Here is a 17,568-nt window from a genome sequence, read left to right as displayed (position 1 = left end):
CGTCACGGCGTAGCGGCGTCTATGCAGCGTACTAGGCCGGAGCCTGCCCGGAGTGGAGAAGAAGACCGTGGGAGAAGAAGGACAGCTCGGACCGGACCACCCTCCACCCGGAATGCCCCCGGACACTACTTGAAGGAAGGATGGCCTGGACCACCCCCATTACGGGTAAGTTTAATTTTTTCATTGACTCGGAGATGGGGGAGGGGCCAGACCGGTATAGCGGTATGGGAAAAAATCCATACCGGTATACCGCCTAGCATCACGGGGGAGGGGGTGCGACGCGGTGCGGTGGGTCGGGGGTGCGGTGCGGCGGGTCGAGGGGGTGGCGGTCGCGGTGCGGTGGGGGCATTATCGGCTTATCGGCAAGATAATTGCCGATACCGATAATGCCCAAAATCGTGATTATCGGCCGATAATATCGGCCATACCGATAATCGGTCGATCCCTATTCTGAAGCCACCAAAATGTCATCAAAAATAGGGAAAAAAAAGTGAGGATTAAAGAAAAATAAGTAGAAAACTAATATAGATAAAGAAAATCCTTATATATAAAAGTAATAAAGATCTGCTGGGAGCTGTAATCACTGTCTATGTCAGTGTTTCCCAACCAGGGTGCCTCCAGCTGTTGCAAAACTACAACTCCCAGCATGCCCGGACAGCCGTTGGCTGTCCGGGCATGCTGGGAGTTGTAGTTTTTCAACAGCTGGAGGCACCCTGGTTGGGAAATAATGGTTTATGTAGAGGACAGGAGCTTCTTCCGGGTCCTATACAGTACACACAGTGTCCCAAATGGAGCCGCCCTTACTTGGTGTCCAAAAGGAGCAGCTAACCCTGGCACAGGTAAGGAGTAGTACAGAACTTGTAGTTCCTCCCTGTACTGTAGGGGGCGCTACCAGACACCAGTCAGTGTTTGTACTTCAGTACTAGAGGTGAGTTACCAGTAAAAAGCCCGTTCTGATTGGTCGGTTCTTCCAGTCATTAACACTAGAGATGAGCGAACTTACAGTAAATTCGATTCGTCACGAACTTCTCGGCTCGGCAGTTGATGACTTTTCCTGCATAAATTAGTTCAGCTTTCAGGTGCTCCGGTGGGCTGGAAAAGGTGGATACAGTCCTAGGAGACTCTTTCCTAGGACTGTATCCACCTTTTCCAGCCCACCGGAGCACCTGAAGGCTGAACTAATTTATGCAGGAAAAGTCATCAACTACTGAGCTGAGAAGTTCGTGACGAATCGAATTTACTGTAAGTTCGCTCATCTCTAATTGACACGTTTCTCAGATCTGGACTGTCTGTACATTGTACGTTGAGTCTGGTTTCAAGTTACAATGGTCCAGAAAAGACCATCGTATGTTGAAACTATTGTATGTTGAGGCCATTGTAAGTTGAGGGATCGCTGTATTGTTTATTAGCTATTTATTCCGTAGGGTCATAAAGTGGAAGCGATGATCAAAAGCTGATGGGGCCACCGACACCACTACAAGATGTAAGTGCTGAATAGTATAAGAGCAAATTAACATTAACGGACATAAACCAATCAGCTTCCATTAGCCAATCACAGGTCAAGCATTAGAAGAACACGGCTTGACGGGTTGCAATGGGTCATTTCGCATTTTGACATTTGCCGGAAACTATACCCCATTGTGTGTGAAAGAATACAGAAAATTCATTTCTATAGCATTTCCATGGCAACCAGTCATTATAGGGAAGAACATTGTGGAATTTACCTCCATTATAAGAACCTTTAATGTCTCGGAGTTCAAAACACAGAAATCTGTAAAACAGGCAGCACAGTCTAAAAGGAAACAGCCCTTTGTAAAATGCATTATTGTCCGAGAAGAAGAAAAAGAAGGGTCAGAGTCAAAAGAAATCAAGTCAATAAATGTATTGCTTTAGGGGATATGGGAGGAGGCACTTAACACAAAAAATCCAAAATTATAATTGATATATAAAAGTGAAAACGTGACAAATAACTTAAAGGGGTACTCCGCTGCTGACAACTACATATGTGGGGCGTGTGTGGAGCCCATTATTGTTCCTATTAAAGGTGTACTCCGCTGCTCAGCGTTTGGAACAAACTGTTCCGAACACGGTAACCGGGAGCTCGTGACGTCATAGCCTTGCCCCCTCATGACATCACACCCTGCCCCCTCAATGCAAGTCTATGGGAGGGGGCGTGACAGCCGTCACGCCCCCTCCCATAGACTTGCATTGAGGGAGGCAGGGCGTGGCATCATGAGGGGGCGGGGCTATTATGTCACGAGCTCCCGGCTACAGCGTTCTGAACAGTTTGTTCCAAATGCTGAGCAGCAGAGTACACCTTTAATAGGAACAATAATGGGCTCCACACACGCCCCACATATGTAGTTGTCAGTGCTAGGGCCATCTCTGATCAGTGTTATCCATACCAGGCACTTCTCAACATAAATGGATTCCACTTATGAGGCAAGTAAAGGAATCCATATGGTGTCCAGCACAATCAATCAAGTTTCTTCTTTATTTTATACACATTAAAACTTTCCAAACAAGAGTAGTCGCAAAAGAAAATGCCGAAACACATTAGATGGCATGACTAGACAGACTGTAAGACAGCTAGCCCAATCTTATAGGCAAGTTATTAGGTCACATAGGTAGATGAGCAACATTACACCGGCTAGCCAAAGCTACCTTTAGGCAATAGCTTTCCTCTGGACGTGGCTTTGCCGAGCATACATGTTACCTCAATGCTCAGAGGAAGGAAAATAAAGAAAGACAATGCTAGGCACCTCTGGTGGCCCTTTATCTCTTGTGATAACAAACAGATTAAGCATGATGAAATTCAGCAAGCCAAAAACCTTCTTTCCCGACAGCCGCTGTTGGAGAAGAGTCAGTGCACCCAACTATACATGGTTTGTCAGTCTCCTGCAAATTTGTGGGTTTTTCTGACAAATATCTAATGTGTATGGCCACCCTTGGGCCTATGGATAGGGAAAGCATGTGTAGAGAAAGCTAATGTCATGCTCCCTCGTAAGCCTAGGATCATGGTGGAATAGGCAACTTTTTTGGGCTTCCTATCTTGCACCGAAACCCACTATTGCTGTAAGGGAGTATACCTGTGACTGTTACGGTAAATTACTATTAGAGTGAATTTAAAATAAGGCCAAACTTGAACAGAAGACTGGAATGAGACCCTGGGCCGTTTTACTCCAGACTTCTTCAGAACACTTGGAAAGCAGAACGACTTTTACGTGACTAAATGGACTCGAGTCGGGTTGGGACTGTAGATTTGCTGAACTCTAGTTACTAATAGTTTACGGGAATTAGGCTCAGGATTACGGCCCTGACTTTGGGACTTGGGCCCCGTACAACACCCTTAGGCTTCTGGTACCATAGACTTAGACCTAATATAGGGGTCATGGGAACAGTAAGTTCTAGGAAATTTCAAATTTTTTTCTCTTCTTTTTTTAATAGGTTCCTTAAACATATAGATGAAACGTTCTCATATCCTTTTTGGTAAGTCATCAAGTTCCTCTTTTACTTTAGGTTATATACAAATCATCATGTAACAGGTTATACAAAATGTCACAAAATTCTAAGACATGTATTGTATATCAAAAAATAAAAAATAAAAGTAAATTCAGAAAAATATATAAAAATTATTATATATATATATATATATATATATATATATATATATATATATATATATATATATATATATATATATATACACACACACACACACGACTTGTAATTTCTCTTGTACTTCTCTTGTCATTCATTCCTGGAAGAAACCTTTTTAGCACTGTTTACATGACCATCCATTGGTTGGTACTCATCATTCAACCCTCGGCAATGTTTGGAGGCTCCTCTCATTTTGAGGACAATTTTCCTCCATTCTCATGATCTGTGGGGTTCCAAGTGGTCAGAACCCCTCCTCCACACCACTTTGTATCCACAAAACATAAAGTGGAATAACCTTTCCTCGGGGGTGTTGCTTAGTAGAATAAGGTGGGGCTTAAGCATTTAACCGAAAACCATAGATGTGAATTTGGGCACATCTACAAACTAAGCCAAATGGTAAGACATCCTAATAGCGTTTAAAGAGAATTTCCACTAGTGAATTTTCTCCCTAGGTAAAAAACCATAAAACCTGCTACTCTAAGGCTAAGTTCACACTATGGAATTTCCGCCTGCAATTCCGCTTTGAAACTTCAGGCCGAAATTCCGCTTAATAAAAATGTATAGTGTAGTAAATGGGTTTCCATCCACAAATTCACACTTCGGAATTTGTGAAGCGGATTTTGTTAACGCAAAATCCGCTTTAAAATTTCAGCCTGAAGAATGGCGTTGTCGTTCTTCAGGTGGAAATACTCGCGGAACACATTGCAGTCTATTGGAGACTGCAGTGTCCGCACGGTCCTAGTGCTGACTGATTCAGTCGGTGCTGGCCATACTCTGAATCTCCGGGTGGAAATCTTCTGCCCGGAGATTCCGTAGTGTGAACCTAGAGGCTTTCCATAGACTGATGCCACAACAAAGGGATACTGGCTGCTGGGGCCAATGCCCCTCATCTCATTGCCCTGATCAGTCTACCCTTGGGGTGCAGGCTTTGTGTTTTAGCAGTCCTGCCATTCTATTAACTGAGCTTCCAGGTTAAAGGGGTACTCCGGCCCTAAGACATCTCATCCCCTATCCAAAGGATAGGCGATAAGGTGCCTGATCACGGGCGTCCCGCCGATGGGGACCCCCGCACTCTTTCAGTCAGCACCCCGCTATCATCAGCCTCCGGAGCAAACATCGCTCCGTGTCTGATGAATCACGATCACTGGGCCGGAGTACCGTGATGTCACGGCTCCGCACCCGTGTGACATCACGCTCCGCCCGCTGAATGCAAGCCTATGGGAGGGGGCGTGACAGCCACCATAAGATGTCTTCGGGCCGGAGTAACCCTTTAACCAGGAAGCTCAGGATGATTAGTGCTATTTGTTCTATCCAGATAGGAACAAGTCATAATACTTGGGATAAGCAGTAATGGCAGACACGGTCCATGAACAAAGGTTGCGCTATTTCTGGAAAAATTGAATATTCTTTTTTTTCTCTATTCTTATGCAACCTCTTTATGAAAAACATTTGTATTTTACAGCTGGGCCCGGACACACAAGGGGTTGGCTGAAGACAAACACAGAATATTGACTCTCTTCTATAGGAGCGGTGCACTCCCGCTGTTCTCTTTCAATTTTGCGGGATGTTTATTTGTCTACCTCAAACCACGCAATGTCTTAAAAGAAAGAGAAACCGAGCACCCTGCTACGTCTCAGCTGCTGCAAAGTGGAAGAATGCTACCAAAATAAACACGTCAAGGGGAACTATGGGGTTAAAAAACAGCTTCGTACTATGTGTTTTTTTTTTAAATCAGGAACACTAAAGAGCGCTTCCCATAATCTGATTCTAGTAAAAAAAAAAAAAAAAAAAAAAGTGTATATATATATATATATATATATATATATATATATATATATATACACACACACACACACACATAAACACTCATATATACATACACACACACACGTGACAAACATGGTCGTTGGTGGCCTAATTTCACTTCATAAATAGGTATACAGTGATCCCTCAACTTACAATGGCCTCAACATACAATAGTTTCAACATACAATGGTCTTTTCTGGACCATCGTAAGTTGAAACCAGACTCAACATACAAGGACAATCTGGACAAAGACAGTCCAGATCTGTGAAACTTGTCAATGGCCGAGAGAACTGACCAATCAGAATGGGCAATTTACTGGTAAAACACCTGTATTACTGAAGTGCATGCACTGACTGGTGTCTGGTAGCGCCCCCTACAGTACAGGGAGGTACTACATGTTCTGTACGCTTACCTGTATCAGGGTTAGCTGTTCCAGGTGAGGGAGTCTCCATGTTACTTTTTTTAGGACACTGTGTGTACTGTACAGGACCCTGAAGAAGCTCCTGTCCTCTACATAGATCAGTGTTTCCCAAGCAGGGTGCCCCCAGCTGTTGCAAAACTACAACTCCCAGCATGCCCGGACAGCCTTTGGCTGTCCGGGCATGCTGGGAGTTGTAGTTTTGCAACAGCTGGAGGCTCCCTGCTTGGGAAACACTGACATAGACAGTGATTACAGCTCCCAGCAGATCTTTCTTACTTTTATATGGAAGGATTTGCTTTATATATATTAGTTATCTACTTATTTTTCTTTAATTGTCACTTTTTCCTATTTTTGGATGACATTTTGGGGCTTTAGAACCAATTACCAGGTTTCCATAGAGTTCTGGTCTCAACATACAAATGGTTTCAACATACAATGGTTGTCCTGGAACCAATTAATATTGTAACTTGAGGGACCACTGTATTAGGACTATGTTCATGTTGTGGATGGGTTGAGGCCCTTAGGAAACAGGTCCCTGGGCAACTACCTAGTTTGTCATCACCATGTTAAAACTTATCCCCCTTTCCTCAGGTGTCTGATCACAGGAGGGGGGGGGGGGGGTCTCAGAAGTTGGACCCCCGTGATCTCCAGAACAGGGCCCCACCTCTCCCTGTGCAAGGAGCGGCATGTCAGCACACGCTCCATGCATTCTCTATGGGAGTGCCTGAGATACACGAGTGCTGTACTTGTGTATCTCCATCCCTCCCATAGAGATGCATAGAAGGGGGGGGGGGGGGGGGGTGTCGACCCTGCTCGCGCACAAAGAGAGCCGGGGCCCCATAAGAAGATTGCAGCAATCGGACCCCCTGGGATTAGACACTTATCCCTTATACTTTGAATAGGGGATATGTAGTAAAAAGAGGGACTACCCCTTTAATACGAATTAGAAGATTCCCCAGGAACAGATTATCCCCACTTCAAAACGGAATAAAGTATTCTATACAATCTATAATATTAATAGTGTGTTTTAGCTTTTTATTAATGATTTGGGATAACTATATTGCAGTCATTTCTACCCATTTTTATACCATAGTGATAAATAGTATAATTTATAAATGATATATTTACGGTTTCATGGCTAAAATCTGCAAAGACAATGTACTATACTCCATTCACATCCGAAGCTGCATTAAAGGGGTACTCCCGTGGAAAACTTTTTTTTATTATTATTATTGTTATTTTTTTTTTTAAATCAGCTGGTGCCAGATAGTTAAACAGATTTGTAAATCACTTCTATTAAAAAAATCTTAATCCTTCCTGTACTTTTTAGGGGCTGTATACTAAAGAGAAATCCCAAAAATAAATTCATTTCCTCTGATGTCATGACCACAGGGCTCTCTGCTGATCTCTGCTGTCCGTTTTAGGAACTGTCCAGAGCAGCATATGCTTGCTATGGGGATTTTCTCCTGCTCTGGACAGTTCCTAAAATGGACAGCAGAGATCAGCAGAGAGCACTGTGGTCATGACATCAGAGGAAATGCATTTATTTTTTTGGATTTCTCTTTAGTATACAGCCCCTAAAAAGTACTGGAAGGATTAAGATTTTTAATAGAATTGATTTACAAATCTGTTTAACTTTCTGGCACCAGCTGATTTAAAAAAAAAAAAAGTATGGTTGCTAAAATGGACAGAGATGTCAGCAGAGAGCACTGTGCTCGTGATGTCATCAGTGTTCCAAAAAGAAAGGAATTTCCTCTGTAGCATTCAGCAGCTAATAAGTACTGGAAGGATTAAGATTTTTTAATAGAAGTAATTTACAAATATGTTCAACTTTCTGCCACCAGTTGATTTAAAAGAAAAAAGGTTTTCACCGGAGTACCCCTTTAAAAGGGGTTATCCAGGAAAAAACTTTTTTTATATATATATTAACTGGCTCCAGAAAGTTAAACAGATTTGTAAATTACTTCTATTAAAAAATCTTAATCCTTTCAGTACTTATGAGCTTCTGAAGTTAAGGTTGTTCTTTTCTGTCTAGGTGCTCTCTGATGACGTGTGTCTCGGGAAACGCCCAGTTTAGAAGAGGTTTGCTATGGCGATTTACTTCTAAAGTGGGCGGTTCCCGAGACACGTGTCATCAGAGAGCACCTAGACAGAAAAGAACAACCTTAACTTCAGAAGCTCATAAGTACTGAAAGGATTAAGATTTTTTAAAAAGAAGTGATTTACAAATCTGTTTTACTTTCTGGCACCAGTTGATTTAAAGGGGGGAGTACCCCTTTAAAACTTCTGACTGCAGACATGTGACCAGATAACTGTGCAGAAACTGTGAAATGGTCTACATAGCGGTCTGGTAAGAGGAACTTAGCAGAATTCTGAGTTCAGCTGTGGGTGCGAAAGTGTAAGATAAGTGCAGCAACATAGAGAAGACTATATACAGTACAATAATTCTGTACCATCCAGACACCAGGCATTATAGGACATATGTATCGTGTACAGCAGTGGTCTTCAACCTGCGGACCTCCAGATGTTCCAAAACTACAACTCCCAGCATGCCCGGACAGCCGTTGGCTGTCCGGGCATGCTGGGAGTTGTAGTTTTGCAACATCTGGAGGTCCGCAGGTTGAAGACCACTGCTGTACAGGATACATATGTTACTCTCCAGACATAGGCCCTTATTTACTAAGTGTGTAGGGTTGTAATATTTGTAGGTTTAATAATCCCTGTGTTTTTTTTGTTATTTACTATTCCTTTCATGGTTTTTTTTGGCGCACACTGGAATTTTAGGAAAAGAAGGGAAAAATTAAAGGGGTATTCCAGGCAAAAACTTATCTATATATCAACTGGCTCCAGAAAGTTAAACAGATTTGTAAATTACTTCTATTAAAAAAATCTTAATCCTTTCAGTACCTATGAGCTTCTGAAGTTAAGGTTGTTCTTTTCTGTCTAAGTGCTCTCTGATGACACGTGTCTCGGGAACCGCCCAGTTTAGAAGCAAATCCCCATAGCAAACCTCTTCCAAACCGGGCGGTTCCCGAGACACGCGTCATCAGAGAGCACTTAGACAGAAAGGAACAACCTTAACTTCAGAAGCTCATAAGTACTGAAAGGATTAAGATTTTTTAATAGAAGTCATTTACAAATCTGATTAACTTTCTGGAGCCAGTTGATATATATATGTAAAAAAAAAAGTTTTTTTCCTGGATAACCCCTTTAAAATTCTGACTTGCATTCCAAATGAATGTCTGTACGCACATTAAAACTAGGAAACCTAGTACCAAGCGAAATCACTTAGAAAGAAAACATCAAAATTCCCAAGGGCCAGATGTGAAGGGATTGGGTATAGTGGTTTTGTAGGGTTATTTTCAGACCATTTATTTTGTGGTCAGAAATTTTCCCCACAGAATTCTCTTTTTTTAGTAGGAAACCTTTGTAAATATGTTGGGTTTTTATGCAAATTTGTTGTCATGCCCCTTTGGTAGGTTCTTGTTTAATTTTGGTTGGTGTTGTGGATTTTAACATCGCATTATGCTGTATGCTAGTGCAGCCCTGGTGAAGATATGTCGCAAAAAAAAAAACCTGTTGGAAAGCGCTTAGTAAATGAGGACCACAATGTATAGACCATAAACAAGCGACCCTACATGTTCTGCAAAGCATCAGGGACCCCACAGATCTGAAATGTGTTGAGGGCATGGTCTCTTCCAATGTATCTAGAACTATTGCTGGGTCCCGATGCCGGCCAGGTGTGTTAAAGGGGTATTCCAGGAAAAAAGCATTTTTTTTATATATCAACTGGCTCCAGAAACTTCAAACAGATTTGTAAATTACTTCTATTAAAAAAATCTTAATCCTTTCAGTACTTATGAGCTTCTGAATTTAAATGGGCACTGTCATGAAAACAAAAAATTGATATGTTGTAGTACTTAAGTACTACAACATATCTCTAATATAGTTTAATTAAAAAAAGTGATTTTAAAACAGTTTAAAATCATTTTTAAATTCGGCCACTAGGGGTCGCCCTGCGCGGCAGGCTGCGGCGGGGCGGGCTGCGCGGCGGGGAGCGGTATGTGCTCCGGTGTTCACCTATACAGGGTGCCTCCAGTTGTTTCCCCACTTCAACTCCCAGCATGCCCTGACAGCCAATAGATGTCAGGGCAAGCTGGGAGTTGCAGTGAGAAAACAGCTGGAGGCACCCTGTATAGGTGAACTACGGGCGGAAGTGCCGGCCCCAGCAGGCATCAGTGACGTGGTGCCTGTTGGGGAAGTCTGCCTGGTAGTGAGCACGCTACCAGGCAGACAAAAAAGCATTTTTAATATGTAAAAAAATTAAAGGCAGGGAGGGGGTTAGGGATAGATGGGTAATAGGCAGGGACAGAAAAATAAAAAGTGATGGTGGAAGCTACCCTTTAAGGTTGTTCTTTTCTGTCTAAGTGCTCTCTGATGACGCGTCTCGGGAAACGCCCAGTTTAGAAGAGGTTTGCTATGGGGATTTGCTTCTAAACTGGGCGGTTCCTGAGACACATGTCATCAGAGAGCACTTAGACAGAAAAGAACAACTCAACTTCAGAAGCTCATAAGTACTGAAAGGATTAAGATTTTTTAATAGAAGTCATTTACAAATCTGTTTAACTTTCTGGAGCCAGTTGATATATAAAAAAAATAGTTTTTTCCTGGATAACCCCTTTAAGTATGATTTTTTTCCTTTCTTTATTTTTTTCTTGCCTGGGTTCTGACTAACTTTAAAAGGTCTGGTCTGCAGTCTAAGTCTGGCTTAAGATCTGATTAGACTTGGTTGGTCTGAAATCTGACTTCATTAGAGGGGTCTGATCTGGTGCCTGAATTTATTTTAGGAGTCTGGTCTGGGCCCTGGTCAGGGGTCACGTTTACTTATTTATTTTTTGGATTAGTCCCAATTAATTTAAAAAGTGTGATACCTGAACTAAAAAGCAGGGGTCTGTTTCGGTGTATGAATTCACTGAATTGGTCTGGTTGCTGAGTTAATGTAGACATTTTTAGGGGTCTGATCTGGGTTCTGAATGAGCTTAGTAATCTGGGGCCTACGGTTGGTGTTCAGCTTGGACCCTCACCTGACTGCAGACCCAGTGATATACATGATCATATAGATCATGTATATCACTGGGTCTGCAGTCAGGTGAGGGTCCAAGCTGAACACCAACCGTAGGCCCCAGATTACTAAGCTCATTCAGACCCCAGATCAGACCCCTAAAAATGTCTACATTAACTCAGCAACCAGACCAATGCAGAGTATTACACAAATACTGTACATGGTATCCACACAAGCTATGTACTCATAGGGGGAGATTTATCAAAACCTGTGCAGAGGATGAGTGGTGCAGTTGCCCATAGCAACCAATCAGATCGCTTCTTTCATTTTCCACAGGCCTCTAAAGAGGCCTGTGGAAAATGAAAGAAGCAATCTGATTGGTTGCTATGGGCAACTGCACCACTCTTCCTCTGCACAGGTTTTGATAAATCTCCCCCATAGTCCACATATAAGGACTATGATGCCCTCAAATACCCATCATGTACTAAAATGTATATACTAGAATGTTATTGAAAGTTAGAGCTCAAGTGCAGACAGTATTGGTCAATATGTCCCACTCATAGTGCTAGACTTCACACATTGCAAACATTCCCACACAGACCACTTCCTCTATGGTAACATTACTGTAGGTGCAAAAGTTTCTCCTTCAAGTATTTTGCCAGCGTAAAATAGGCGAAACTTGTAGCTTCTGTGCCGCGATGCAAAATCTGCAACAGGGCCCCATATGGCATTGATAATACTGGTCTTTTATGGGGCAAATGAGCTTTGAGGAGCCCCCTATGGCACTAGGGCCCGATGCGACTGCTACCGCTGCACCCCTTATAGCTACGCCCCTGGCCGTTACCTAAGCTGGTCCAACCTAGGTACCCGATATGAGCTGATTCAGTGCAATTGCTAAAGTCATATTACAGTTATAGCTCGTACAGGGAAGGGGCACATACTGATGCACCCCATGAGACCTTACAGACACTGGTGACCCACAGAGGACAATGGCTGCATGTTGGTACTGGAGTGTGAATTGCTGTATAAGGCAGCTCCAGTCACAATTGCTCTTGTGGCCAAGATTTGGCGCTCATGGTGGAGTCACGCAGCGCTATCCGCATTGGGTGATCTTGCACTCCATGTAGTGCACCTGGTAGTCATGGGTTGAACTGCGCTTGGATTAAAGTTGAAGTCATAAGAAAGAAAATGAACAATTAGAATCAGCAGAACTTACCGTATCAGGTAGCAGCAGAAGAGAAGGCTCAGGATGAAGACGAATATAGCAGTGCCGAACACTACGATGTAAATGTTGAGAGGGAGGTTCTGGAATCCAATATTAGGCATTCTGAAGCTATAGTGCTGGAAATCTGGGCTCATGGATGGGCTGCGGGAGAGACAGGAAAAGACTATTAGGAAACTAATTTCATGACCAAGAAAATGTGGTAAAAATGTTTTACACAAAACAATATCAGAATCAAACTGGTAGCTGATACCCCTCTCAGTGGTTGGTACCGCTATGGGGTCTACATAAAGCCCACTCTGAAACGGAGGCCGAATCTGCATAATGTTCTGTTCACACTTGAATTGTAGTTTACAGTTATAAATGGAAACGAAGACAGGACTGGATTCAGTACACAGCAGATACTACAGGTACCTCACAGACCCATAATAGGTCACTCAGGTTCCATCAAAATGTAACACTTTTTTTTCCAATTCGATAGAACCTGATATGGAGGCTCCAAACTAATTCTGTTCTGAATTATTAGGCAGAATTAAACATTTAGGCCCACCATACACTTTGCATACTGCCCATTTTATTTGGGAAGACCAGATAGAAGACCAGTTTTCAATGTAGTTTTGGGTGGTCTTCTCAAAGAGATTTTACCGTACGGCAGCCTGCATCATGGGAATAATAACCGGTGATATCCACCATGACAACCCTTCTCATATACCCCATATATCGCCCCCCACTGTAAAGGAAAACTAATGTATAATAGACATTTATTGGAAAATGCTAGAAATACTATTCCCTCATATACAAATGTCAAGTTCTAAGAGGGAAACAGCGCACTTAGAGATAAGTAGGGTGCATTAACCCCATCAATACCAGCAAAGACACGGCCTAAAGCTTCTTTCCGCCTAAACCTCTTTTTTTTTATTTTATTTCTTTAATTAGATCCAGACATCGCTATTTTATTGCTTTTCCTTTTTTTCCTTTTCTTTTTTTTTTTTTATACAAAGTGAGAACAGATCCCAGTGTGTGAGACAGATCGATGCTCCTTAAAGGGGTACTCCACAGGAAAACATTTTTTTTTAAATCAACTGGTGCCGGAAAGTTAAACAGATTTGTAAATTACTTCCATTAAAAAATCTTAATCCTTCCAGTATTTATCAGCTGCTATTTGCTCCACAGGAAGTTCTTTTCTTTTTGGATTTCCTTTCTGCCTGACCACAGAGCTCTCTGCTGACACCTCTGTCCAAGTCAGAAACTGTCCAGAGCAGTATATGTTTGCTATGGGGATTTGTTCCTGTTCTCCACAGTTCCTAGAATGGACAGAGGTGTCAGCAGAGAGCACTGTGGTCAGACAGAAAGGAAATCCAAAAAGAAAAGAACTTCCTGTGGCGCAAATAGAAGCTGATAAGTACTGGAGGGATTATTTTTTTTTAATTATTTTTTTTTTTTAAATAGAAGTCATTTACAAATCTGTCTAACTTTCTGATTTAAAGAAAAATGTTTTCCAGAGGAGTACCCCTTTAAATGAATTCTCTTCTTCAGACAAAAACCACTGCATAAAAGGGTTTTTGGCTAATAAGATAGTCACAAAAGGGGGAGATTTATCAAAACCTGTCTAGGGGAAAGTTGCTTTGTTGCTCATGGCAACCAATCAGATCGCTTCTTTCATTTTGCAGAAAGAAGCGATCTGATTGGTTGCTATGGGCAACTTTTCCTCCGGGCAGGTTTTGATAACTCTCCCCCAAAGTGTCCTATTGCTAGGACCGGACCCCCCCACCGTTCACTGCTGAACTCTGCTATGTTTATAAGTCCCATAGGGGGAGATTTATCAAAACCTGTGCAAAGTGAAAGTTGCCCAGTTGCCCATAGCAACCAATCAGATCGCTTCTTTCATTTTGCAGAGGCCTTGTTGAAAATGAAAGAAGCAATCTGATTGGTTGCTATGGGCAACTGGGCAACTTTTCCTCTGGACAGGTTTTGATAAATCTGCCCCATGGAGTATAAATGAAGTAAAGGTGTGCGCGCGCTTCTGCTCTAACCACTGTTCTCAGGAGGGGGCGGCGGACTCCCACAAATCAGCCAGTCATCACCTATCATAGGTGATAATTGGTATAATCCCTTTAAAGTAGCACTCCGCAGTCATACGGTCCGGACCTTGGTTGCAGCGCAGCCGTCCCTGTTCATACAGCGGCCTTTTCTTCGCTTCATTTCCTCAGCTACACCCTCCTGGCTGGAAAATTCCACTGGAGACAAAGAGACGGCAGTGACAAGCCCACAGCATTACGTGCGCGCTCCGGCTTTTATTTTCAGGATCCCAATTATTCCACATTCTGTGGAAACTTAAGAGGGAGGACATATTTTACCTTGAAATAAGACCCCGTACGGCAGTGTTTCCCAACCAGGGTGCCTCCAGATGTTGCAAAACTACAACTCCCAGCATGCCTGGACAGCCAACGGCTGTCCAGGCATGCTGGGAGTTGTAGTTTTGCAACAGCTGGAGGCACCCTGGTTGGGAAACCCTGCCGTACGGTTTTATTTTTTGCAAAATCTGTTGCTGAAGAACTACAAACACCAGCATAGTGATGAAATACTGGCATAATATAGGTTTTACAACTGCTATTGGGTAGTACTGGACTCTATAGACTGGCATCTATTGTAGTCTACAGGGGTGGGCTCGGCTGTGCCCACCAGGAGAAAACTGAAGCACTGGACGGATGTCAGCTGGCAGCTTAGATGGGCGCTGAGATTTATAACTCTGCTTTCCTTCACCCAGGGCAAAGATTCAGTTTTCAGCCTAAGTAAAAAAAAATAAATAAAAAATAAAAATAAAAAAAAAAGGCTGGTTGGTGCCCCCCACTGGTTGGGTACGTGCTCCACTAGCCATGCCAACGATTATATTTGGCCAAAGGCCTAATTGCCCATCTCGGTACCATAACCCTAACATTATCATTGGGTTCCTTTCCTTACTATAAAAAGGGATGGTTTACAGTAAAAGCACAATCTATAGTGACCTAAAGCCCATATTGTAATTTGACGGTACCCAAAGACCTAACAGCACAACCCTGGCATCATAACTTCTACAGGACCACTGATTTCCTTTCTTTACCAAGGTAGGATTCTCTGCAGTAAAAGCACAATATACAGTACTTTATAGCCCCTGTGGTTACATAGTTCATCAGGTTGAAAAAAAAAGACCAGAGTCCATCAAGTTCAACCTATATCCCTAATGAGTCCCTACTGAGTTGTTCCAGAGGAAGGCAAAAAACACTCATACTAAAAATTCCTTCCCGACTCCAATTATGGCATCAGAATAAATCCCTGGATCAACGTCCTGTCCCTATAAATCTAATATATATATATATATATATATATATATATATATATATATATATATATATATATATATATATATATATATATATATAACCTGTAATGTTATTACTCTCCAAAAATGCATCCAGACCACTTTTACAGAGTTCACCATGACCACCTCCTCCGGGAGAGAACTCCACAGTCTCACTGCTCTTACAGTAAAGAACCCCCGTCTGTGCTGGTGTAGAAACCTTCTTTCCACTAGACGTAGAGGATGCCCCCTTGTTATAGATACAGTCCTGGGTATAAATAGATCATGGAGAGATCTCTGTACTGTCCCCTGATATATTTATACATAGTTATTAGGTCGCCCCTAAGCCTTCTTTTTTCTAAACTAAATAACCCTAATTCTGATAATCTTTCTGGGTACTGTAGTCCTCCCATTCCCCGTATTACCCTGGTTGCCCGTATTTGAACCCTCTCCAGCTCCACTATATCTTTCTTGTACACTGGTGACCAGTACTGTACACAGTATTCTATGTGTGGTCTGACTAGTGATTTGTACAGCGGTAGAATTATTTCCTTGTCGTGGGCATCTATGCCCCTATTGATGCACCCCATGATTTTATTAGCCTTGGCAGCAGCTGCCTGACGCTGGTCACTACAGTGGTCATTTGGCTCCTATGCCACTATGCTATTTGACAGTGCCCAAGGATGTATAAGCCCATGTAATTCTTACATTATCACAGGCTGCTTTTCCTTGCTATGGAAGAATTATTTACAGTAAGAGCACAATCCATAGTGACTTAAAACCCCGGTGGTTACTTATCCGAATCCAAAGACCTATGAGCAAAACTGCAGTACCATAACCTTCACAGACCACTGGCTGTCTTTCCTTACTATTAAAGGATTCTTTACAGAAAAAGCATGATACTTAGTGACTTATAGCCCTTACGGTTATTTGGTCATATAAAGGCCCTTTTTACCACCACAACCCTCACTCCAGCTCAGGCCGCCTTTCCTTACTAAGGATTCTTCACAAAACAGCACACTATACATTGATTTATAGCCCCCCCCCCCCCCCCCCCTGTACTAATGAACCTATTAGGCCACCTCTGGCTGGTACAGTACCATAACTCTAACACAGGTTTCCTTATTATGGAAGGATTCTTTACAGTAAAAGAGAAGTATATTAGTAATTTATGTAACATTGTTAGCCATACTACAAATTCCACATTTACGATCCCTGCAGCGTAAACACGGATGACGATTTCATTTTCACTTTCCATGGTGCGTCACTCTGTAAATATTCGCTATAACAGAAGCTCTTAGAGATAAGAGGGGCGCTCAAGGCTAGTTCCTGATCTGTGATCACAATTTCAGGAAATACGGACCGGCGTCATAGAACAAATATAAAAGTGAAACATCAACAGTTACATACAACAATAATAAGAAAGATTATACTGACAACAGTTTAGTCCATTGTTTCCCAACCAGGGTGCCTCCAGCTGTTGCAAAACTACAACTCCCAGCATGCCTGGACAGACAAAGGTAGTTACATACAACAGTAATACAGTTCCATACAACAATAATAAGAAAGATTATACTGACAACAGTTTAGTCCAGTGTTTCCCCCAACCAGGGTGCCTCCAGCTGTTGCAAAACTACAACTTCCAGCATGCCCGGACAGACAAAGGTAGTTACATACAACAGTAATACAGTTACATACAACAATAATAAGAAAGATTATACTGACAACAGTTTAGTCCATTGTTTCCCAACCAGGGTGCCTCCAGCTGTTGCAAAACTACAACTCCCAGCATGCCCGGACAGACAAAGGTAGTTACATACAACAGTAATACAGTTACATACAACAATAATAAGAGATTATACTGACAACAGTTTAGTCCAGTGTTTCCCCCAACCAGGGTGCCTCCAGCTGTTGCAAAACTACAACTCCCAGCATGCCCGGACAGCCAAAGGCTGTCCGGGCATGCTGGGAGTTGTAGTTTTGCAACAGCTGGAGGCACCCTGGTCGGGGAAACGCTGGTTTAGTCACTGTCTAATTCTGTAACTTTCTATGACACTTTT

The 17,568-nt window shown here is 42.4% G+C and overlaps 1 protein-coding gene and 1 long non-coding RNA gene across 6 annotated transcripts in view; one reads left to right on the top strand and one right to left on the bottom strand.

Annotated features, from left to right (window-relative positions):
- RNF24 (ring finger protein 24) overlaps positions 1 to 17,568 on the bottom strand; it is a 105,792-nt gene that overhangs the window by 7,619 nt on the left and 80,605 nt on the right. For 3 of the 5 annotated variants that reach the window (XM_056553608.1, XM_056553615.1, XM_056553603.1), the window contains one exon: positions 12,166 to 12,315. In XM_056553608.1, the coding sequence (XP_056409583.1) occupies positions 12,166 to 12,315 (150 nt within the window). Of the gene's footprint in view, positions 1 to 12,165; positions 12,316 to 13,038; positions 13,059 to 14,319; positions 14,576 to 17,568 lie in introns of those variants that run through there. The other 2 variants (XM_056553617.1, XM_056553643.1) reach the window with 2 other exon arrangements.
- On the top strand, positions 1,256 to 5,340 carry LOC130331056 (uncharacterized). The gene is made up of 3 exons (XR_008874077.1): positions 1,256 to 1,483; positions 3,448 to 3,489; positions 5,123 to 5,340. It is a non-coding gene; the product is annotated as an uncharacterized LOC130331056 (long non-coding RNA).

Source organism: Hyla sarda, chromosome 1, assembly GCF_029499605.1.
Source record: "Hyla sarda isolate aHylSar1 chromosome 1, aHylSar1.hap1, whole genome shotgun sequence".
Lineage (NCBI taxonomy): Eukaryota > Metazoa > Chordata > Amphibia > Anura > Hylidae > Hyla > Hyla sarda.
The sequence above is the reverse complement of the archived record's forward strand: the minus strand, read 5'-3'. Positions and strand labels throughout refer to the sequence as shown.